Source organism: Acromyrmex echinatior, chromosome 1, assembly GCF_024713525.1.
Source record: "Acromyrmex echinatior isolate Ae372 chromosome 1, ASM2471352v2, whole genome shotgun sequence".
In the NCBI taxonomy this organism is placed as follows: domain Eukaryota; kingdom Metazoa; phylum Arthropoda; class Insecta; order Hymenoptera; family Formicidae; genus Acromyrmex; species Acromyrmex echinatior.
Window position 1 is genome coordinate 21,534,393 of NC_141852.1, and position 25,849 is coordinate 21,560,241.

The 25,849-nt window shown below is 30.4% G+C and overlaps 1 protein-coding gene across 4 annotated transcripts in view; it reads right to left on the reverse strand.

The window, feature by feature from the left end:
• Positions 1-134: 134 nt before the first annotated feature.
• Positions 135-25,849, reverse strand: part of LOC105152637 (hypothetical protein) — a 56,939-nt gene continuing 31,224 nt past the window's right edge. For 3 of the 4 annotated variants that reach the window (XM_087402938.1, XM_087402945.1, XM_011067045.2), the window contains 4 exons: positions 21,702-22,246; positions 19,296-19,615; positions 15,461-15,769; positions 135-2,033 (listed from right to left, as the gene is read on the reverse strand). In XM_087402938.1, the coding sequence (XP_087259064.1) occupies positions 1,566-2,033; positions 15,461-15,769; positions 19,296-19,615; positions 21,702-22,246 (1,642 nt within the window). In that variant the 3' untranslated portion in view covers positions 135-1,565. The other variant, XR_015544119.1, reaches the window with a different exon arrangement.

Genomic DNA, 25,849 nt, shown 5'->3' on the forward strand with positions numbered 1-25,849 from the left:
TAAACGAAACTATGCTAAGTATGCTTAAATTTGATTTGTCTGAATTTTTACCTTCATATCAATTTTCGTAATTAATATATTACTCCTTTCTTTCTCTCCTTATTAAAGAGGTCCTACAATTATTTCGAGATACGTTACGTTAAATATTTTTATTGTTAATGTACATGATTTTAATATAAATGTGTATCGATTAAAACAATACAGTAGTTTTGTTATATCTATAAAATAGAATTTTTCGATTAAGATATGTCGATTATATATATTATGAGTATTAATTTAATGTAAATTTCATACATAGAGCATTAAAATCTCTTAGCTTAGATACAAATAACAATATGTTAATAATTCTTAGCATTATACAATTTAACTGTCAATTTATTTCCTGTTAATATTATATTCTTATATTTTCTATAACATATTTTGATTATAACAAATATAAATATATGTTTGTGCAATCTGCTCAAGTTTCGAGAGAAGCGTAAAATAAGTAATCAAATTTTCTCTTCATATAAAATTGTTAATTGAAAAGATAAATACTTTTACAGATGCAGTTATCGAAGAAACTTAAGCTGTCTTGTAGTACATTATAAAAAAATACATTATCATTCACGAGAAAATAATAAATATATTGTATTTAATTAATATATTGTATTTAATTAATTTTAGTTAATCTCTTATTAAATATGACAAAAATGTACACTTTTTTATTTAGTATTACGAATATTTCATTTCTTATTTATTTATTAAATATTATGTAATTGTTTTCCACACATCTTTTTTGAATTAAGTATCATATCGATTGATACAGTCAATGTTCATCTTATTTCTTCTTTATGATAATATAATATAGATAAGACCCGTATAAATAAGAATGTAGCGATACATCACAACACCGTGTCAAACTATCCTGAATTCTTGATTCTGCAGTCAGTGGAGCTACAAGCAACACGCTCGAGATATGATTCTGAAATTTAAGGTCCGATTGCGGCGTCAAGTGTCAACGGTGTAGAATGCATATCATAAACGCGAATGAAATTGGAGTATACTGCGATGCAGCATCCCACGCGGGATTGTCTCTGCTTTTCGTCGCGTACATTCAATTAGCAAGTTCGAGCTCGTACATTTCTCTATTTTTGTTGTCAAATTACAATTGCATTTCTGAAAACTCTGCAGAGAGATGTTCATATATTTCGTAAATTAGTAATTGCGTATCCAGATTATTCATATATATATATTATTATATTTATAATTATGCGTATTGTGTAAATTTTATTGAGACTTTTTCAAAATATATTCTAAAATATCGCATTTCGAGACAAAAATAAGTTTTTATGTGACTTACCTAAATAAGTATATAATTATTTTATTATTAATTTACGCTTAATTAAATTGTTAGAAAATTATTAATTCTGTTTACCTCATAAGTCCGATCAATTCAGTGACCTCCCTGTATGTACTGAAAAAAATTTCATGTATATGAAAAATATTTTCGCATCATAAACATGTTTTTCAAGGATAGCTCTGCATTCGCTTTTACTCCTTTTTTATAGAAAAATCGCAGTGCTTCAGCAAGTTAGCACGATAGCTCTGTGAAGACAGGGACCTTGGCAGCCTTCCCGAAGCCCTGGCCATAAGACTGATCTGATCCTTGTCCCGTGCGGATCCGGAGAAGCATGATGTCTCACTTGCACCTCTCTGCGGAACTCCAGACTTTGCGCTACATCGAGTACCAGCGGCGTGGAACGTGCCAGGCACGCCCAGGCCAAAGTGGAACACGCGGTGGCGTAACTCTTGACCTCGGCGCATCCACGCAGACATGGAAAGTCGTACAGTGTCCTCTCCAACTGGCTGACCACCTGCTCGGCGACCTCACGAGAACCGGTCTGTATCCCGGAAGTGGCCAACTGCCTTTTAATGCATTCCTCGAGCTCCGGAGAAGCCTCCGTCGTCTGGGCCGTGGTCACGCCGTTCAAGATCTTCAAGGCTTCCAGGCGCCTCGATGTCTGGACCATGCCAGCCAGACGCCACGAGAGCTGCAAAGGGCAAAGACATGACTGGTAAGCCTTTAATTCCGTTCTAAAGTATGTCGCACTATATAAATGCGCGTGTAAATTACGCGCGTCTGCTGCGAGTTACTTCCGCAATTGCTTATTAAGACATTCAAGATGAATAGAATAGAATGAGGAAAGAAGCACATTTCGCGTGCGACGCAGTACAATTATCGTGAACGGATGTTAAATAAAGATTAGAATTGAAATAGGTTTTAGAACACATCCGCTGATTAATGACGTTAACATATAATTTAATTTATATATTTCACATCGAGATTGTTTTGATGCAAATAATTGAATAAGTTTCTTTTTCGCGGAAATTTTATGATATCATAATATTAAATTATCGCAGTAAAATATTTAATTAATATTAGCTTGTGAATATTATTAAAAACAGTAACCTCTATGTCTTATCTAAACCATCTCATTTATTAGATATCTAAATTTTTATAGGATTTATATAACAATTTTTATGCTTTACAATATATTTTAAAACAGCAATATTGCAAAATATTGCTTAAATATTTAGAAGTTAATAGCGAATTCGTTGGACGCATTAATGTACACTAGTGCATATTGAAGCCGTTATACACTGATTTAATCCGTGTAAAAGTAAAATGCAAATATTTCGAATTATGAAATACAGATTTTACTTAACAGCACAATAAAATGTATTGAGGATTTTATTCATGGTTTAATCCATTTTTTTATATTTACATTAAACATATATATTTTTATATTAATTTGTGTACGACTTTAATGTGCACCAGTGCGCATCAAGTGGATCCAATCGAATTCGCTGTAAGATTTGAGTTTTTATTCCAAGATGTTAATATATTAGATGGTCGCATTAAAACCTGGTCAGTACACACTGAAAAAAAGAGTTTGGTTATAGCTATCAAATGTTGAGTGAAATAATTTCAATCAAATGTTCAGTTTGTAACATAATTAAACATAATTTTACTTTTAAAAATATTAGTATTATTAAATGATATTACCAATAGTAATATTAAAATTTGTAAAGATAAAATTGTGTTTGTGATTATATATATTAATCTGAATATTTGTTGAAATGACCAACATTTGGTAGTTATAATCAGACTCTTTTTTCAGTTTGTTTTTAATATAATTTCAGATACTAAATAATAATTTTTCTTTAATTTTTTTATTATTATAAAAATTATACTAGCTAAAAATTAATTTTGTGTGTGTGTGTGTGTGTGTGTGTGTGTAAAGTATTAAATATATTTATACTTAAATCGTTCGGACGTGATAGAATATAAAAATTATTGTTAACATATTTTGTCACTTCTATATTTATTAAGGTACATGTTAACTGTAATATACGAAATTGCAATAGCATTAAAAATCGCTGTTGCAAGCTTTAATTATTATAGATTGCAGTTTTAATTAGATTGCTTTAATTAGATGACATGGGAGCATATTTCTTCTACGTTTTTCTGGTTGTCGCGTAATTATGGAATTCGCAGATTCACATGATAGAATTTTCTTCGTCGTCTGGTTTACAATGCTAATTTATGAGCATTGTTGATAAATTACTATTTTTAACAATGGCTCGTCATGAACGGCTAACTGTTTCTTTCATACCGTTATAGACGCAAATGGTCATGACTGCTACATTACAACTTGTGTATTTTTTATTTAAATACTGTTATGCATTTGAAAAGAAAATTGCCAGATTTAATGAATCGGTTACTAACAAGGAAACATTTCAAGTATAAATCTTATAATAATATCAAATCTATAAAGGATGTTCCATTTATTACGGCAAATGTCTCAAAGAATATGGAAAAATATGAAATACGGAAAAATGTTTCAAACAAAAGTAGAATGGTATTTTGATCAAATGATCATATTATTTTTTTCTTAATGAAAACATCAAAAAGATTTGAAAGTCATTTTCACTTTTCTAAATGGAATTATATGATTTTTTTTTTATATACTTAATATGATTTTTGTAATTATTCATATAAAAGTTAAGTAAAGATATTAAACAACTAATAATTTATGAAATATTTAATATTTTATGTCAATATGTGCCAAAATAAAATCTCATAAACAATTGCTTTTTTGATGTCTCTATACCTTAATACTTTTATATTTCAAATAATTGGAGAAATCATATTATGTATAAAAAAATCATATAATTCCATTAAAAAAGTGAAGATAATCTTCATATCTTCTTGGCGCTCTTACTGAGAAAAAAACAATACGAAAATATGTCTGTCTCGAAACCATTCCATTTTTGTTTGAAACGTTTTTCTGTATCTTCTATATTTTTCGAGATATTTGTAATGGTAAATTAAAGTGAAATTGATTACTTCGATAATCAATAAGTGAAATTCGCCATTTATAAGCTCCACTTTTGTAACATGAGCAAAAAATGTATTCTCGAATTTTTATGTATTGTTATTTTGTCATTTCTTCCTTTGATAAATTATAATTTTTTAATTATATTAATTCGAAATTTATAAATTACATTGTTAAAAATAGTAGAATTAATATAGCGAACATGCATTTAAAGATTGCATTCTGATATATGTTAAAAATATACGGTTTATGTCATACATTACATACCTACTATATTTTCAGTGGCATTAACAATGTATTATATATTAGAACGTAGCAGGAATTTTTAATAAAATATTTATAATAAAATAATAAAATAATAAAAAGGAAACAAAAATTGCCACTTAAGAGTTAACACAATGTGGGATTTTTTATACTTTTCAAGTTTACAACATATAATAATTTAAAAAAAAACAATTGAGATTTCCTAATTAAAAACTAGTCCAATATACAATAATTTAAAAAACATTTGAAATTCCCTATAATTAAAAAATTAAATAAAGGAAAATTCATGGGCTAGTGAGAATCGGCGCTCCAATATGTATTGACGAAAACCTATAATATATAAGACTATAATATATAAACTATTTTTAGACATATTAAAACGCTATCTTTAAATGCTTGTTCATCATATTGATTCCATTATTTTTTATCGGTGTAATTTACAATTTCAAAATACTAATATAACCAGAAAAACTACATTTTACTAAAAAGCAAAAATTGACAAAATAACATGGTCAATAATATACATACGTATATGTACGTAAAAATTCAGATATTCTTTATATATTTTTTGCTTATATCGCAAAGAAAGGCTTACAAATAGTGAAACGGAACTTATTAATTACTTAAATAACAGATCTATATAAGCTTGGCGTTATTATGAGATTTACACTTGGAAGCATTCTCTTGTAACAGTAACAGGTGATATATTTTTCATTCGTTCATATGTAACTCAGTATTCTGTATTGCTTAAAAACAATAAATATTTTCGAAGTTGATTCATGAGAAGTTTAACAACTTTGACTTTAAAAACTGAACTCAAATATTCTTCTGATTGAACATTAAAATTATAACGTTATGGAAACTTTAACAGAATTCTGATTAATTCGTGCTCTAATATTTTATTACTGTTCAATCAATAATCTAGAAATATTATATGAGAGTTCAAACATGAATAAAACTTTTTTGTTGTGAATACAAATTAGCATTAGTAAGGCCCGATTGTACCAACGTTATTCTGACTTTAAGTGAGGTTTAAAATTCTCTCTTTTTAAAGCTGAGAGAGCGGGCGAGGAGAGAGAGAGAGAGAGAGAGAGAGAGAGAGAGAGAGAGAGAGAGAATGTGTTTTAAGCCTCACTTAAAGTTAAACTAACATTGGTTCAATCGGACCTAAATGTACTTACATTGAGTAATAGAGAGGGAGATGTGAAGCGAGTGCCCTTGTGCATTTGTGTTTTTGATAGCGTCTCTTCTCCGAACTGTGCAAGCAATTCTCCCAAAATTTCGACATCTTTAACATTTTTGTTCACAAAAAACTTAATTAATGTATATTAAAAAAGTCTCATTCATATATTTGAACCACTCATGTATTACCGTTAAATTATTCCAGAGAACTATATTTCATGATTACAATTATATCTTATTATCCATCAATTGATATAAATGAATACATATATTAATATTATATAATACAAAGATGATATCACTTGTCGATTAACTATTGTTAATTAATTCATGGACGGGATCCATAACTTTTGACTGATATTAATACCAGAATTCCAAAAATTATAGAACTGTTAATACATGAAATCCAACGAGATTGAGTTATAACTTAAAATTAGACTTTGACTGCTCTGCGTGACCGCCAGCTGAATGTAACATAGCCTGTCGTCTGCATCGCATTTAATTGAATCGTAATCAGTTATTATTTACAACGACATGAATCGTAAGTCTCTGAATTATCATATACATTATTATCATCCCTTTCCTAAGTTCTCTTCTCGCATTTACAGTCGAGAAGAGCAGTATTTCTAGAGCACCTGTATATACAACGAGTGCGAATGTATAAGAAAGAGTGAAAAAAACGCCTCTCTCTCTGTGCAATATCTATTTTATCGCGTGCTTCTCGCGTATTCGTGTATGAAAGCCATCTTTCCGATATGCAACATATTAACTACGAAGCGATAAGCTGTCAACTGTGTAATACCATACTTGATCATTTGCAATTGTATAATAAAAATTGATGATATTTCAAATATTAATTAATTATCTTTTGCAGAATTTGATTTAATTGAATGCCACTCTAGATGTTAAGATAGAAGTTCAAACGATTTAACTGCGTGAATAGTTAATAAATACACACATACTAATGTATAATTTTGACGTTAACTGTTAGTATCAATTAACGGAGAGTTTATTTGTGAGGAAAATCTTTATTTCTTATTATATTAATTTATATTTATAGTATTTATAGAAGTTTAAGTTCATAAAAAAATGATTATATATAAAATATTAAAAAAAAAAAAACGAAAAAGAAAGGGCTACGAGCCAAAGGTTTGTCGTTATAAATTAAAAATTAAAAGCGTTAGTAAATCAACATATCATTTAGTTAAAATATAAAACTTTAATTTGCCGGCAATAACAAACAAGACAAAAAATAAACATTTCGATCCCTATTGGATCATTATCAATGCTGACAAAAATAACAGTGAAAATATTACAAAGAGAAATATGAAGAAATATATAAAAATTACTTCGCTCTCTTACGCAGTATTAACGCTGTCAATAATTTCTCAGTTTGCAGTAAATATTAGAATGTTGTAATTAGAATGTTGTTGACGTTATATTCTTCTGGTTATGTACATATAATATAGACGCATAATTATTGATTCTGTTAAAAAGTACAAGTAACAAAATGTAATAAGAAATATAACTAAGAAACAGGTAATAAAGATAAAAAAGAAATATAATGTAATAAGAAATATACACTAAGAAACATTAATAGGAATTAAAGTTGTGCGATGTATCATCATACATTATACAATATTAATTTAAATTAATTTAGTAGCAGCTAAATTAAATGAGAATAAATACCTTATAGATGTGTATCACAATACAAAATATATTAAACGTCGTTTATTCTTAGACAATGCGATGAGAATGAAAATAGAGTCATATCTCTTCGAGGTTCAGAAACAATATAAAATCGACATTCACACACAAAGCAAGAAGGTTGATATGGTAAAATAGAAGGAAAGGGGAGAACATAAGAAGGTAATTGCCGAAGAAATAGCAATCAATAAACTATTAGTATAACCATTGTTTTATTTTAAATATGTTGATAATGTCATGCTTGCCGCCTATCTGATGCTATCAATGACACACAATACTTTCAATTCTTTACATACAAGATTACAATTTGCTACAGAGGTTGGTACAGATAAAAGATTGAGCTTTCTTGACACGATGTTTATTATAGATAATCATAGAATTATATTTGACACTTATCATAAAAAGACATTTTCAGGAAAGTTCCTTAATTTTCATTCAAACCTTCTCTGCCATAAAAAAGACACTATCATTAGTTTTATAGACAAAATTATCTTCTTACCATATTCTCGATTTCAACAAAAAAATTTGACAGACGCTGTTCCTTATAATATTTTCCTTAATAATTGTTATCTCTTTTTTTTATCTTCTCTATAATTGAACAAAAATTAATAAATTCCATATACATGATAAAAATATTATACGTAATGTACATGTTAAAGATAAATTAGAAAGAGAAATTTCGCAATTTCTTATGTCAAATCTATTTCCGAAAGTTTCCTTCCTATTTCTAGTATGTTTCATTGCAAACTCGCCTTTTGTATTCCTAACACAAAAAGTTTTATTAAGAGAGGAAAAGATAGTTAGAGCTATCTAATCAGAACGTAATATATAAGATTTCTTGTGACAATTGTAAAGCTAGCTATGTTGATCAGACTAAAAGAAGATTGAGTACAAGATTACACGAACATATCTCTGATATTAAGAAAAAGACTGGTATTCCTACTGTCATAATGATTATCGTGTCAATTTTGACCAAAATTTCAGATGGAACGAAGTGAAAATTTTTAGACAGCGAATCTTTGTACAACAAAAGATTGGTATCTGAAATGATTCATATTAAAAGACAGAAACAAGATCTTTTAATAAACAAAATGAGACAGAATCGTTATCAGAATCTTACTTACGCATTATACAATCTCTCTCTCCTTCTTAACTACTTCTCTCTCTTTTTACTTTCCCTCTCCCCATTTCTTTTTCCCTCTATTTTATTTTTTTCCTCTTTTTATATTCTCTATTTTATCACATCAACCTTCTTGCTTTGAATGTCGATTTTATATTGTCTCTAAACATCGAAGAGATATGACTCTATTTTCACTCTCATCGCATTGTCTAAGAATAGACGATGTTTAATATATTTTATATTATACACATTTATAAGATATTTATTTTCATTTAATTTAGCTGCTACTAAATTAATTTAAATTAATATAATGTACAACTTTAATTCCTATTAATGTTTCTTAGTGTATATTTCTTATTACATTATATTTCTTTTTTATCTTTATAGTTTCTTAGTTATATTTCTTATTACATTTTGTTACTTGTACTTTTTAATAGAAACAATAACTGTGCATCTATATTTTACATAAGAAGAATATAATGTCACCGATATTATATTTTATATTTTAACCAAATGATATGTTTATTTACTAACGTTTTTAATTTTTAATTTATAAAGATAAACCTTTGGCTTGTAGCTCTTTCCTTTTCGTTTTTTTTAACTTTTTTAGCCTTATTATTAATATTAATGAAATATTATGAAATATTATTTCAAACACAAGTTGATATTTATCTTTGATTATGTGTCAATTAAAGAAATAATTTATATTCATAAATTCTTTCTTATGTCTTCATACTTTTGTTAATTTTTCCTATTCTAATTTAATCTCACAAAATCGGTGAGATCAATGAAATCCATACTTATACATACGAAACGTTTATACTAATGTATATAGGAATATCCATTGCTTAAAATTCCTTTCGTATCCATTTCCACTAACGTATTGGATTGGAATAAAAGTAGCGCTATTTTATTTATATCATGTCTACATGTTAAAAAAATGCCAATTATATCATTCGATGAAAGCAAAGCTTTAACTTTAAATTTTTTTTTAAATTTGCGGTACGATGATTTTTAAGGCAATTATAAGTAATCAAAGTAAAAATGCTTCTCGAACATTTTTACTGACTTTACTTTATAAGCAGTATCAGGTTGCTTTTCGCCCTAATGAAATGAACTGCAACGTTCACAAAACGTTATTTCACCGTTCATAAAACCGTATTCCAAGAATGAATATAGACACGAAGATAACCCGCGAAACACACAGTTTCTATATAAAAATGCTTTTTTATTTAATCCTCAATAACTCAGTAACAAAAAAGTCTTAGTAACATTTTTAAAGAACGATTGTGTATGGAAAATTTTAAGCTTCACGGTAGAAGATTGAAAATTTTTGTAAGTTTTTTTGGGCACTACAATAGGCCTACAAAGTGAGATGAAAGTTTCCCATTTTGTCATTTTCTACATGTAAAAATTACCAAACTCACAGAAACTCAAAAGACATAATGACCTTTTAAAAGTAGAGTCTTTAAGCTTTAAAACAAATTTTTTAAATTTAAATTTTGTTTTTTTTTTTAACGAGTTACAGCTGCTTGAATTCTGAAGTTCATAGGACTATGTTCCAACCCAATACATAACTTCGTCTCGATATTTAACTTACTTGTTATCTTAAAACTGGAAAAAAATAAAAAGTAAATCGAAGTAAATATAGATTAAAGTTAATCTACATTAGCAGAAATAGATATTAATATATTATTTGCGCATACAAAGTTTAGTATTGTAAGTATTTTGTATTTTTTATATTCTTAATATTGATATCAGCTAAAAGTTGTAAGAGATTTGTCTATAAATTAATTAATGACTTAAGTGCTTATTTGTAGAATTTCAAGCAATTAGATAAATCAAACTATCTCAAACTAACTGATATTGTAATTAATAATCATGTTTTTTGAAAAAGTGTGCGACTTATCAGCGCATATCTTTACGTCGTTGTTTCTATCTACGAACACACTTTAGGACATATACAAGGATGAAAGCTTCTACGTAAAAGAAAACAAAAATACACGAGGCAAATGGTAGTGAAGAATTGCCTTCGTCGTGCTTATTTTACTGGAAAATCTGTGCGCGAAACGAGATAGCGACGGAAATAGCAGTGGAATAGCGATTTAGGTATCTCGCTTGCATTATTTAAGAAAGTGGTTGCCTTTCGTACTTTATTTAATATAAGAGTAAGAGGTAGTAAGAGGAGAATAAGCTTTTCTCCGAAGGAAACGTTTTACTGGATTTTGGGTCTTTAAAATATCGATCAATAGCTGTCAATATTTCATTCTTCAATGCTTTTATTACATCTTCGTGATATTTGCATGAGAAATAGTAAGAGAATCTTTGTATACATTGAGCTATTTCAGGCTTAATATAAATCGTATTGTCTATTGAAATCCGTTATATATTCACAATAGAGTTAGTTGTCTCAAAAAGACGTCGGATTCATGGCTTGGCCGCCAATTCTGGTATTATCAAAATCACATGTGATGGTATTCGATGAAAATATATATATTTTGCGAATCCTCAGCCGGGTTATCGACCAAGTAACAACATTCTACAAGGTGACATAAACGCGCGCGCGTGAGATATCGAGGAGGAATAGTCCGTGTTAGCGCGTGTGTGTCACTTTCTTCATGGATATTTATTTTAGTTCATCGATTTCCCAGATATCCGTGTGAAAGGCACCTGCATGTATTCGTGTATGTATGCAAAGTACCTAATAGCCTCAGGACTAGCGTCTCTCTGTCTCTCTCTCTCTCTCTCTCTCTCTCTCTCTCTCTCTCTCTCTCTTTCTCTCTTTCTCTACCGCTTACCGAGTATACTCTGTCGCAAAAGTGTGCTCTCCCTTCGACTCCCCTTTCGCATCACTCGATCATCCCTTCACTCTTTCCTCCCCGGCGGCTTTGACGTTAATGGTCCATCGATCGGGAGAGAGACAGGTGCGTGGTAGTAGTAAAAATAATCTTGCAGCATACTTATATATACAAAAACTGTCGATCCTCTGCTCGAAATTCATTTTAAGATTAACTCTCGCATATAAAAAGTTTATCTCTTGTTTATGGCTATCCTCCTTTTTTTCATTGAGTTTCACTTTCCTCTTAAAAAGAAATATTAAAAGCCAATATGATAGAGATGCAGTTTCGACACACTGTTTCATACAAGATACCCATTTTGTTTTAAATAATAAAATTTTGCCGGAAACAAATGTAATTTTAGAGCACATCGTTGCACTTTAAATTCACTGCTAATGAAGAACTTTTAATATGGATTAGTATTTCGCGAAGATACACTGATTTTTCCCGTTGATATTAAACTGCTTTTATTACGTCATAAAATGCAGTTTTTAACGCAAGAAATATTCATTTAATTAAAAGACGTCAAGAATTAATATTAATAATTGCGCGCACCTTCGAGTAATTAATTAAAATTCTCTATTTGGATGTAACAGACGTTTTAAAATTTTTTTAAGAGTACGATTCATAAGGTTCATAATTTTTTGCTCAAAGACTCCGTTGATCATAAAATTAAGTTTCCCGCTGTAATGAAATTATTTGGATCAACGAGATGACATGGCGCGGACGCGAAATGGGTCGCTTTACACACGCTTCATCTATAATTTACTTGATAAATACTGCTTTAAAGTAGAAGTAATAAAAGAAATTTATTACTTTATTACACAGTGTAAGAGATCCGAAGATCTATAAAACTTTATTAATAATAGAACTATATTAATACGATATCTATTGATATTATCGCGTTGTATATTCTCATTCAAGTTACACTTGTCTCTCTTATGATCTAAAATCGAACAAATTTTTTCTTTTTATATTATCTATAGAATAAATCTTTTCTTATCTATATAGCTTCATTTTTGAAAATGTATAAAGTCATATACGCACTCGTGTTTTTATTTCTTCACAGATAATTAGTCTTGATCAGTTTGATAGGATGAAAGAGAAAGAGAGATTTCTCTACATCAGAAAGACTGAAGCATCAACCGAAGCATCAGTCTGAATTACGAGTGAAAATAGAAGACCTGTAAATTAAGTTTCAGCAGTAGATAAGCGGGATCTCATTATCTGCTTGACTTCGTACAAACTTTAATTAAAAAAAAGTTTAATATTATAAACTTTTGTCTATCGAAATTTAATATTTAAACATTGTGCGAAGAATAACAACTTTTCGTTTTTGCCAGATGAGAGAAGAAATATTGATTGCGGATGTATACGTGCTGTTCGCGGAATATCCTGGACAAAAAGGAAATACGGTAGTATAGATCCGGTATAGCGTAGCGGTATAGCGCCTTTAAAACGTGATTACAGCACAAGTAAACACTCTGTGTGTATCGCAACACGCCTCGTGTCCTCGTTGGCACTCGGCTTTCATGTTATCTGACGTGAGAGTGCAAGTGGAGAACAAGTGTTTGTCGACATACCGCGCTCTTGGCCGAGTATATGTATGCCCATTAGATTTCGATTCTCTCTTCCTCATGACACACAACCACGACTTTTTCGAAGCTGAAACCGTGAACACGCGTGAAAGCTTTGTCTGCTTCGTCGCGTTTGGTCATTGGGAAACATCCTGTATGTGCTACATATTGAAAGCACTGCGGGACACTGCAAATCCAAATGAATAAAAAATGACTATTCAATATATGCGTGTGATTAGTTTTCTGTGTAAAAATAACATACTGTACTGCATACAAATATAGAGTTATACATTTAAATGTGTGGTATAGTGTCATTTTTATACGGAAAATTAAATAACACGTATATATTGAAATTATTTTTTACTTGGATTTACAGTGTCTGTCCTGTTTTTTTTATATACACACGTAAAAGTTAAAATTCTGAAAAGTTTAAATTCTGATTTTGTCAATATATCTTCCAGTATATAAGTACATTCTATTGCTAATAATAGTTGATCAATCTGTCATTAGCTTTCAATGTCACGACAGCACGACATTCAGTTTCCATAGCGATTTGTCAGGTAACATTCAATGTCGTGATGCAATGTCACGCGAAAATGAGCTTGGCAAGCTCATGCAATAGTTCATAGTACAATCAGTCCCGTTGACACGCGAAACTAATGCGATTTTATTTTTAGACACGTGGTTATATTTGGAGTAACGGTATCTAAAAAGAGCAATACACTTACGCGGTTAAAAAGGTGAAAAATGTTATCCAATTTTCGATATTTGCACTTAAATAAAAATGTTCATGTTGGCTTGATAACATAATCCGAATGCAGATGAGATTTTAAATTATTAAAATTAATCCATCTCAACGAACGCGTGCATATTAAAAAGATTTTATATAAAACAATGTGTGTTGAACTATGTTATACATCAAAGGAAATTTTTTTTAGATTTGTTAAATACAATAGCTTAATCTCTCACTCGATGTGATTATGGTATACTAGATTATATATACTCACTTACTGTGAGTTACCCGAGGTATAACTTATTATCTCGTCACATGTCCCTTTGATATAATTTGCTCTTGGCAACATATACACGACAGTTTTTGTGAACTATACATTAATTTGTATGCACGTGTGTATTAGTTTAATTATATATGCATTAAACGAATTGCTGTTCTTTTTAAACGACTTTCGTGGATTTTTTTGCACCATCGTCTCTCGATTTTATTTCTCATTCATTATAAAAACGGGATTTATGCACACATTGGCTTCAATGCGAAATTACAGTATAAAACTAGAGGAATAAAATATGAGAATCTAAAATAAACGGCCAATAATATAATGTTACATCGAAAATTAAATTACATCTATTAATGATTTAAACGAGAGAATCTTTTATTGTATATTATGAAATAATGGAAATTTGTATTTTGACGCTATTTGATCTACGTATAAAACGATATATATGAATCAATATATTGGAATAATATTTCAATTTATAGAAAGAGATGAATTGAAATGGCTTCTCTATATTACATGCTCGCAATAATAAAAATAAAAAATGAAATTGTACTAACGGGGCGTCGAAAATTGATCGTTACGTTATCATCATGTTTATCTTTATAAGTATTAATTATATTTTAATATACATATTATAGCGTAAATTGTGTTTTTCAAATTTTTAATTACAATTAAAATAAGCAACTTTCTTTTCCTATATATATATATACACATATATATATATATATATATATATATATATATATATATCCGCATAAATGTACGTTACAAAACCAAACAAATATTAGCTACACTGAACCATTAAGTATATTTAGTGGAAAATTGTTCATTTGTATTCTATTAATAATATAGGGCGTGAAGTGGGACAGCGACGTATTGTGCAGCAGATGAATATTCTGCATATGGCTAATTCGTACACGTTTCTGCGGATGATCGAGTGCTACTCGTATAATAATTCGCGATTGCTTCGTTGCACCTTTTGTTGTGTTTGACCGTTTTCATCTTGTGAAAGTCGCGTTTGATTGACGAGAAAAAATAGGATTTTCACTGTCTAGTATGACTTTTCATTGTGTGTATTATATTGTATATTATGTACAATACTCTCTATTCTTTATCACTAACTGGTTTATCATTAATTTAAATTTATTTTTCTCAAAATTTAAATATTTAATTTTAAATATTTGATTTGTTTGATATATTTTATTTGTATTTTTTGTTAATATGAAGTTAGAATATTTATTAAAAAGAAATACGCTACGAGATTTCAAACGTAATTAAGGATTATTCAGTTGAATAATATCTCAATTTAGTGAAGGGAGAAGTACCTATTCATTGTACACGTTTATAATTATTTAACTTATAATTAAACAGTACTCACCACTACCACCGAGTAGAGAATCTTCGCTTTCAAATCAGAAGCGTCCTTAAGGGGCTCTAATGCGTCCAGAGCATCCAGGGTATGCAAGTTGGCCTGGGCATAGAGAGCGCCGTATCTCTCGGCGAGTTGTTCCACTGTGATATTGGCTGAGGTTAAATCTGAACAATTTTCTTCTGCGTTGAGTGCCTCGCAATTGATACCCGTTACAACTGGCTCCGGAGTTGGGCTGCAACTTTCATCCGTGTGATAGCCGGCGCTACTGGACTCTTCCTCATAGTCGTCTCCGAGATTTTCGTCTAGATAGAGACCCTGTATGGGATAGCTCGTGATGTAGATAGACTTTAGACAGACGTATAATGTACTTGATTATAAAACATCTTATTTTCTTCTAACAGTTTTTCATATATTTACATTTTGTACTTGAATATATTTCTGAGGATGTGTTCTGAGGATTTTCCAACGATTTCTATTAAATGGATTTAATGGCCTAATTTTTTAGAACATTTCTCTTTCTTTTTACTTAAATACACGAAAAGAAAAATTTTGCTTTTAAAAATTTAGTTAGGTACAAGTCTAAAAATAATTTTGTTGGACAAAGTAATCATGTAGGATGATCAAATTGGTTGCCAGAGTGTTAAAAGTTTTTGTAGTATTGCTCTTCATGCTCATTAAGTTTCCTACATAATTTTCATGGTCCAACAAAATTATTTTTCGATTTGTATTTAGTTAAATTTTTAGATATTTCAGTAAAATTGTGTAATTTCCGTGTAGTTGCGATTTTTTTTAGTTTTGTCCTCATTTTGTACAAATAGTTCGCAATTAAAAATTTAAATAATATTTTTTCATTGTTTACTTTTCATTGTTTTTTCATTGTTTTACTTTATTGTGTACTTAAGTAGTGTCTCTGTGTGCAAAAAAAGTAGGGAATTGAAAATTGACAAATAGACTGAGATAATCGCGAGAGAATGTTGAAATTTATTTTACTTACAAATGAGATGAATACTATTTAATATTACTTACCGATATTTTTAATATTACATATATCGACTTTTATTATATTTTAAATTTATAAGAAAATATATTGAAAAAGATAATTTTTTTTTTCACGAAAGTAATTATTATTATCTATTATGAAGTATTATCACTACGTAAAAGCAATCGGTGGATGTTGCGTACTATAAAGAAACTAGTAAACAATCACAATATCCACTATTCGATCCACTCGTTTTTCGATTTGCAATCGACTATGAACTTCCAATTAAAGTGCACTCAATGGAAAGCAATTAACGCGTTTTAGCATGCTGTGACCAGTTTTCCAATTCAATTCTGTTATACAATGATCTGGGTGTTACTTTTTACCTTTTTTACAATTCACCCCGTCATCACCCTTTGCAAATGAAAGTAAATATGATAATTATTCGCGTATTTTCGTTTTCAATTTAACGAGAGTAATGCAATTATGAAAGTACCGTCGTACGCATTCATTATCGAGAATTCGTTTAAGCATCTGACGATAACAGGATTCGCCGCATTTTCAACCGAATTCTCGTTAAATTTCGTGATAAGATGAACGTTGTACGTTTGCTGAAAATATTTTAGACGCCGTTATGTCGAATACCGTCATCCAACATTCAACATGATTTTATTTTCGTCATCAAAACGTTACTTTTTCTTTTTCTATCTCTTCTTCAAAAAGGGGAAGGTTAAAGTAATATATAAACTAATTTCTCCAATTGTATTGTCCGGCGAAATAGAAATTGCTATTCTCTTCACAAACAAAACGTTATGCGTATCGCGTGATGTAAATTGTATATTTTACACGATCGCGATCGGAATATTGTGTGTTTCGCGTTTTTCCAAAACATTGCTGAAAACTCGAGGGTATCAGCCAGCGACACGGATTCAATTTTCAATCTTTATTACGTCGCGAAGCTCCGCAGCAACTGCAGACGCGGCAGTCGGACGCGTAAAATATTTATCACGTATGCGTCGCAGTTCCCAACGACGATAATTTATGACTTGGTATTAATATACGCGATATTAATCATAACGTATTAACGCTTCGCGTGCATTAATACCTCGTGCACGCGCGTGCTCGAAAACACTTCTCTCATGAATATTATATATTGACTTTACGGTAAATTCGACTGGATAATATTATTCAAAACTTCGTTCTCGATTGAAAATTATGAAAAAAACATGCGAATTTCAATTAAATTTGCAATAAATTTTACTGCCTAGGTAAACTCGCTTTTTTCGCTTGATTAAAAAATAACTGCTATTTGATTCGCGTTATCGACAGCCTCGCACGTATTCCGCGACGTATTATTAACGAACCGCATGTACGAGCGCATGTCGGCTATTTAATATTCCGTATAATGATATTTTATTCCGACTCAAGTTTCAGAATGCCGATGTTTCAATTAAATACGTGTTACATGCTTATATCCATTGATAGAAATAATTTATGTTCGCGCGTAAATCCCGCATTTTCTGCTCGCAAATATAAACAGATTTTACGTTATTATTATGTATTCTATTTAGGACATTAACCCTCGTTTATTTATTTAATTCGCATTTACTTATCAATTTGCAATTTATTTCGGGGTATTAATATCGAGTTGTTCGTATCTTTTTCTGATGCTTATACGAATCCTATTACAAATATCTGAAATCGATTCGATTCTATTTGAAATATGTTGTTAAACATATTTCAAAAATTTAAGACATGCATTTTTATATTGCTTAATTTAAAAAATATTAAATTTTTGAAAAATCTAAATATATCAAGTACATAAAAGCCATAAAAGGTTTGCAAATTGATTTGAATCAAATGTAAGCGTTAGTTTTGAGGGATTGTTTCACCCGTCAAATCTCAAATTGGGTTGATATAAAAAAATACGAAATATTTAAAATCGTATTTCCTAAGATCCGTTTGGACCGAATAATTTCTTTTAATTAGATTTTTAATTAGATTCTCATTGGTCCAAATTCGTATTACAAAAAAATACGTGTTACTTAGTTTTTCGTGTTTAACATTGTACATTTCAAGGAGAATCGAATCAGTTCCGGACAGTTGTAACGGATCTCTTGTTAAAACTAGAACAAAATAAAAAGTAAGTTAAACCGAGAGTTTAATTAAGATTAATTTACATCTGTAGAAATAGACATTAGCCGAGAGAATAGTTAAATGTAAGCAGAAACAGGAGTAAACTCGGGTAATTTAGGTTCGCAGTAGAGTCCTTATGGGACTCCACGCTGGTTACACACAGCGCCTTTGACATTATCCGCGTGAATTGTCTTGGACGTGTCAGCTGCTAGAGCTGCTGGAGTGCAAGCCGCAATCCCGCGGGAATCGTATCACTTGCACGTGTTGTGTATTTCGGGGTCATTTTCTCGTGCTTGACAGCGCAGATTTTTCACCATTCTTATTGTTGCGGCTGACCATACGCGAATTTCTTATGGAGTCCCCCCTAAAAAAAAATCGTGATCGCGACGGCGCGCTTATTGTTCTAACAGTTCGCCGTTTCTGTGCCAAACCGTCATGCCTTTTTACGCTCGAGACGATCGTGCGAATTGTTTCGTGAGTAGATAATAATAATCAGCGACGACTCTCTTGGGATAACGAGGCATTATTTCTTCATCCAAGGACGGAATTTCTCTTATAAATATCATTTCAGTGTCCAAGTTGAATTTAAAAACTAACAACTTTAGTTAATCTTTTTCGCAAAAATACATGAGGAAAAAAAGAACGTTCTTTTGCGCATCTTCGAAGATTAAATTTCAGGAGAATCCGAGGGAAAAACATTTCCTGATGGAAATGTTTCAATCTTACCTGTAGTTTATCTTCGTTCATGAACTGCAGCGCGAGTGCGCAGCCTCTCGAAAACTGCAACAATCTGGCGGCGAGAGCCGGATTCTTCGTGTTCGTTGATCCGGAGGTCGATTTCCTCAAGGCCGTCCATTCCCGGAGCGCCTCCTTATCCTGCTCGACCCGGCGTTTCAACTCCGCTAGTAAATTCTCTAAGCTACACGGCCCGCCCGCTTTCTCCAAGGTGTTCAGCAAGCTCTGATTATCGATCAGGCGTTGTTGGATCTCGCTGTACTTCAGGGAAAGCTGCCGTTGATGCGAAGCCGCTTGTACACCTTGATCCGCTATAGAAGCGTAAGAAAAGATCAGAGCTTCTCTCTCTTTCTCTCTTCGGGGTCGTTATTATTATTTTTTATTATTAGAGCGGAACCGATGATGGCGCGAGGTGATTATTACTGCATTCACCATCGCCTTTTTACGGTGCCTCGGGGCTACGTAGATAGCCGGCCCGATATCCGGCACATGAACAGCAAAATCGCGGAGTATCTATCTGACATCATAACTAAATATGCCACACTTTCCTTTATATAATGAGGCAAGATTAAATTATGCGGCATATCCGCACTCTCGCGCATGAAGCATAAATTGCTACAGGTTCATGCTCCAATAAATTGCAGTTCGGCCGATGGTCTGTTCTCATTATATTATAATCATATGGACCATACTTTTTTAATAAAATTGATAAAATAATATCGATAAGATTGATGAAATAATTTCTAATATTTTATAGTAAAAGAGAGATATTAATTTCATTGGACATGATTAAGTTGTTACTAAATCAAATAAATGAAGCAAATAAACTTAATACATGTATACATATGAAGGCATTAGAGATTATCTATTATTAATATGAAATTAGATACTACTAGTGAGATTAAATGCAGGTTTTAGTATCAAAATAGTTTTCTTACGGCAATTGAAAGATAATTAAAGACGAGAATCAATCGATTGGAAAATTATATGTTTAAAGTTATACAATAAACAATATTTTGTATTTGTTTTGGAAATTCCATTCAAGTCCTTGTTAACATTTTGTGTTGAATTTTTTAACATATTCAAGTGTTAATTTAACATAATGTGATTATATTATTTAAATAATTTATGTTAAATTGATATTCAATATTCTTAGCATCCCAATAACACAATTTATGAGTAAGTGAACAAATAAAAATAATGTGTTTTAAAACGTAAATCGTAAGTAAATGAATAAAATATGTTAATTTAACATATCATAAATGTTAATTTTACTGAAAAAAATGTGCTTTCACGATTTGTTTACGAACTCATTACTACTTTTTATCTTCTTAAATATTTGTTACCTTTTAACATATTCATCCTGTGTTGAATTAACATATAAATTTGAGTGGACCCATAAATTTGAGACACATGAAATGTGTTCAATTTAACACAAATTTTTCAACAATGTATGATTTAAAAGAATAGTTAAGATTTATTAATTATATTTTAATTGACTATTTTAAATAGTTGCTGATATATTATACTTATTTTTAAGGGATGATATCGTAAATGTATTTCCCCACATATTTGTCAATATTTATATACGGCATAGTTTATCTTCGTACGTATACTTTTTTCATTTTTAACACCTTTTTCTGCGAAAACGTTATACCAATGATGACATATCTTGAATTGCGCGTCGTGGAAATCTATTGGCAAACGAGAGAACGATGCATTTCTCTGTATAAATGGTTTAACACGCTTTCGACATTAGTCCATTTGCATTTGTGAATGTATAACGCGGTGCTCCGTTAAAATCCAATGCTTCACGGTTCCACGGAACTCCGAATATATAGGCGGTACGAACGGTCGTACAACTTTATTTCGATGGAATTAGCGGTGCACGCTAATCCCATTGCACAGCCAACGATAATTATGCGCTTCAGTGTGTAATCATCGTAATGCCAAATCTCGTATGGAAATCCTAGCGAATTTATGGAAAAAATAGTGTATAATCGTAAAATATTGCTTTGCTAATCTAATATTACGCTGCCAATGGTAATTATCATTCATTTGTCAAATAATTAAACACGTAATTGAAGGATAGATGGATATCATATATCTTTGTCGCTATCGATTAACACACTGCTTTTTGCATGAAATTGGAATATTGAAATTTGATTTATGACTATGGTTGTTTACAGATTATTCATACCACTGTAAAATTTGCGTAACATTATTATTTCGATTTAAAGCTTTTAAAAGATAATCTCAATATTTATGAGTTTAAAATATTTAATATTATAAAATTGCAGAAGCATTTTTGTTATTTTATTATTCGTTATTAACGCGTAATAATCGTCTAAGTGTCATACAACACGATCTTTATTAACAACAATTTAAAGTATCTACCTTTATTAGTCCCAGCGTGCTTGCCAAAGTTTTCAATCTTGTGCAACGCTAATTTGTATGCTTCCGTTCGCGTCTCGAGCTCTTCTCTCAATGCCACTGGCAATGGTACTAAATTTGGCGTAACGGAGTTCTCAGAGATGTTTGTCTGCGAGGAAGGCACTAATCCGTGCTTGCCGAGTCCTTCTACAGCTCTCTCTAGAGCACGTCTTCTCGATAGCAGCGTATTCTTCGTATTGGGCGATAATCTGTTCAATGACACGAGAAGTTTACACCAGATTCGCGGTCGGAAGTGATCTTGACTGGTCGATATCAGGTACACCACCCTCCAGAGGACTTGCTCGATCCGCAAGATCTTCATGTCGCTAATGTTTAGTTCCAACAATCGGGAGTAAAGCGCCTCCAGCAAGGTGAGACTGTGTGGTAGCGTTTCGATCAACAGGTCCACTGGAATATCCGGCAATGCAGCCTTTAAGGTGTAATGTGGCAGCTTCATCAGAAAGCCAGCGGCTTCCCTATATTGTCTACCTTCATACAATCTCAGCAGTCTGAAAGAAAGGACGTTATTATCGTGTTATCCTGTCTACGGTAGCATGTCGATAGAATTTCATTAACGTTGTAGACAGCATCAGGAAAATAAAATGAATTAAGTTAACTATAGAAACATGAACTAATTAATCTCTGTTTACTAGCTAGATGTATGAAAGTAACGTTTATTTCATGACAACGAAGATTACGCGATAATTAATGTAAAATGTAATGCACAACATTTATAGCAATGGAATTTCTTACACTTCAAAGATTATATTTTTATAGCGTTTTTAACGCTAAACTTTTGATTATTATTTTATGCCATGTTAGAAACGATTTTTATACTATGGATAAACAATTAATAGAATTAAGAAAAAGCATAATCAAATGTGATACAAGTATAGATAAAAAAATTATTTTTTATATAAAATGTGATTGATTGTTTTATAAATTCGTTCTTTTTGAAAGTACAATTTATAATTGTATAACGTGAATAATGCTATTAAATAATATATAGTTGTTGGATGTAGAGATGTAAAGATAGAATTGTGGATTATGTGAATTTGTGTAGATTGTGGAAATATTGATATCGATATATGCTAATAATTCACTCATGATTGTTTAAATTTATAATTGTTGGTGATATTTACGTAATTTATTTTTAATCAGAAATATATACAAATAATGATTAATCTTACATACGATTAATGTTTTATTGTATATCTGATATTTTATTTTATTATAAGCTGTAATGGAATACAATCGGAAAGAGGGACTAAATAAAATTATATCCTATTCTATAATCCGATTACACGATCGAATAAACTAAAATTTGTTAATTTAATCTCGAAATAAAAGCATAAGTACTCCATGTATTTAATCGAAATTAAAGTTACAGCGACTGTTATTTTAAATATTAATGCACATTTTAAAATCTTATATAAAAGATAGATTATTCTAAAATACTTGATGTAGTTGATCGAATACACAAACAAGCATGAAACAACTTATTTTTATTGGATTTTATTTGAAACAAAAGTTTGTAACATTGAACTTTAAAATTTAAGTAGCTACAGCTGTTAGCTACATGCTTAGTTTCGTTAAGCGAATGAAATTTAAATTTAGAAAAGAGTTTTAAAGCCAAAAATCTCATTAATTATGCAGCATAGGGAATATCCTGCAATGACCTTGATCTTGAGATATGTTGTCAAGGTCATGACCCCGAGTAACCTTGGACAAATTTTAGCCGTAGCTCATTGTTCCTTAAAAAGTTATTAACAAAAAAATGTTGTACCTTTCGGTCAACAAGTAATAATTAAGGAATTCTGTCCGTCTGAAGAATTGGAACCCATGAGGAACGCTGGGGATGATACACGAAGGACGATGAGAAAAACACACACTTGACCACTTTTTATAAATTTATTTTAAAAATAGTTCCCCTTTTTAATTACACCTGTTTATAATTAATGTGTCAGGTTTATAATTCAATGTGAACAATACTATTTGAACTTTGCGTTAGCACTTGTGTTTATTTGTATCTTATATTGCTTATATTTTGTCTTTCGCGATGACGATAATACTTAAAGCGGTTGGTAGTGTGTCCAGTGAATACACCTAATACTTGAATAAACGAATAAAAAATGAATGAAAATACTTATTCGAATATATTTCTTTTTTATTTGTCAAGAAACGAATAAATACTTTTTCATTCCATTTGAATGAATATTTTTTGAATATGATTACGAATATTTTCGTTTCGTATTCACTTTTACTCTGTATTATCTGTACATTAGAGCTTGCAAGCCTGCAAGAAAAACAGAAATCTGGTAAAAATCATGGCTATGATTACACCGCGCGCTTATTCCGCTACCTATACAATGGGCGTCCTTCTTTAACCTATAAGTTAAACAAAGATATTTTTATTGAAAATAAATAATACATCTCGGAATTTAATGTTCACAGAACATAATGAACGACGCATCCAAGATATTTTATACACATGTTTATGACATTACTATGACGTAACCGGAATTATATCAAAATATATATGGCGTTTTATCAAATAGATATTTATAAATTAAAAATATGTTACTTTCTAAAATATTTTTCAAAATTTCTAAGTTTCCTTCATAAAATTTGAATATTACAATGACAAAAATAAATAAAATTCATTTTTTTTTTTTTACTTAAAGTCATTAAAGGGCCGTTTATAGTTAAGGGTAACAATTGCTTATTGGAGCTTTTTTTAGTTATTTTGTTTGAATGAATATGAATACTCGTTAAATATTCATAATTTTTTTGTAAATAAATATTTTTTTAAACTCAAAATTTTGCATGAATATATGATTACACTTTTTTAATGTGAAAATTTTGAATAAATACAATTTGGAGCTCAATTACAATTTTTTGTATTCATTAGACACACTAGCGGTCGGTATCAAAATTTGTAGTCTTACATTTTCGCTTTACCATGCCGAAATGCACGGCTCAGGAGTGATTGCTATTTTGCATTACCACTAGTTGCTATACCACTTTGTTGCTATGCCGAAATGCAAGGCCTACTTGTGGCTTTTGGGCTACAACAAAAGTTCATCAATAAAATCTAACTTTTGGACACGACTGCGCTCCAAAACAAATGCCCTGCTTTAATAGCGAGATATTTTCTTATATAATTTCTTATATAATTCTATTTCATCAATTCCGACAATAATTCCTTCTCCGCCAATTTGACTTTGATTGTTTGTTAACCATTGATTCATGAGCTGAGAAGTTGTAAATATTTATTAAAGTAGAGAATTTTTAAATAAATATACAAGTTTTATGTTTCAGAAATACAAATATTTTACTTCAAAAACACAAATTTCCTGCTTTACAAACAATTGACATTGTTCCCCATTTATGTAGTTTTACCAAGTTATTAAATTACATGAATTACCTCTCTGCAAAAGTTAATCCAGTTAATTGCTGTGTGTGATGATATATTTATTTCTTTTTCTAGGAATGTCCTCTTTACAAACACAAATTTTTTGCTTTAAAACCACATTTTTCTAATGAATTTTTTTGTTAATAACTTTTTAACGAACATTTTAGCGATAGCTAATTTTAAAATCAAGGTCAGTCGGGGTTATGACTTTGACAACATATGTCAAGGTCATTGGAAGATAGTCTGTATAGCCCCCCCCTCCCCTATACTGCATAATTACCAAAATCTCTATTCTCGAAAGATCACTATGTGTTTTGAGTTTCTGTGAGTTTGATAATTTTTATATATGTATATAGAAAATGAGTTGGACAAAATGGAAAATTTTTTCTCACTTTATGGGACTATCACGAATTCAAAAATTTTTGATTTTCTGACTTGAAAGCTTAAAGTTTTCCCTACAAAATCATTTTTCAAAAATATTCCTAAAACTTTTTATTACTTTTTATATACTTTTTATATACGGATTAAATAAAAGAAACTATTTGACTTTGATTGCTCGTAACTCTGTTAAAAATCATCGTATCGCAATTCAAAAACAAATTTTTAAAGCTAAAACTTTGCTCTATCGAATGATATAATTGCCAAACTTTTTTTAAAAACATATAAACGTAATATAAATAAAATAGTGTTATGAATG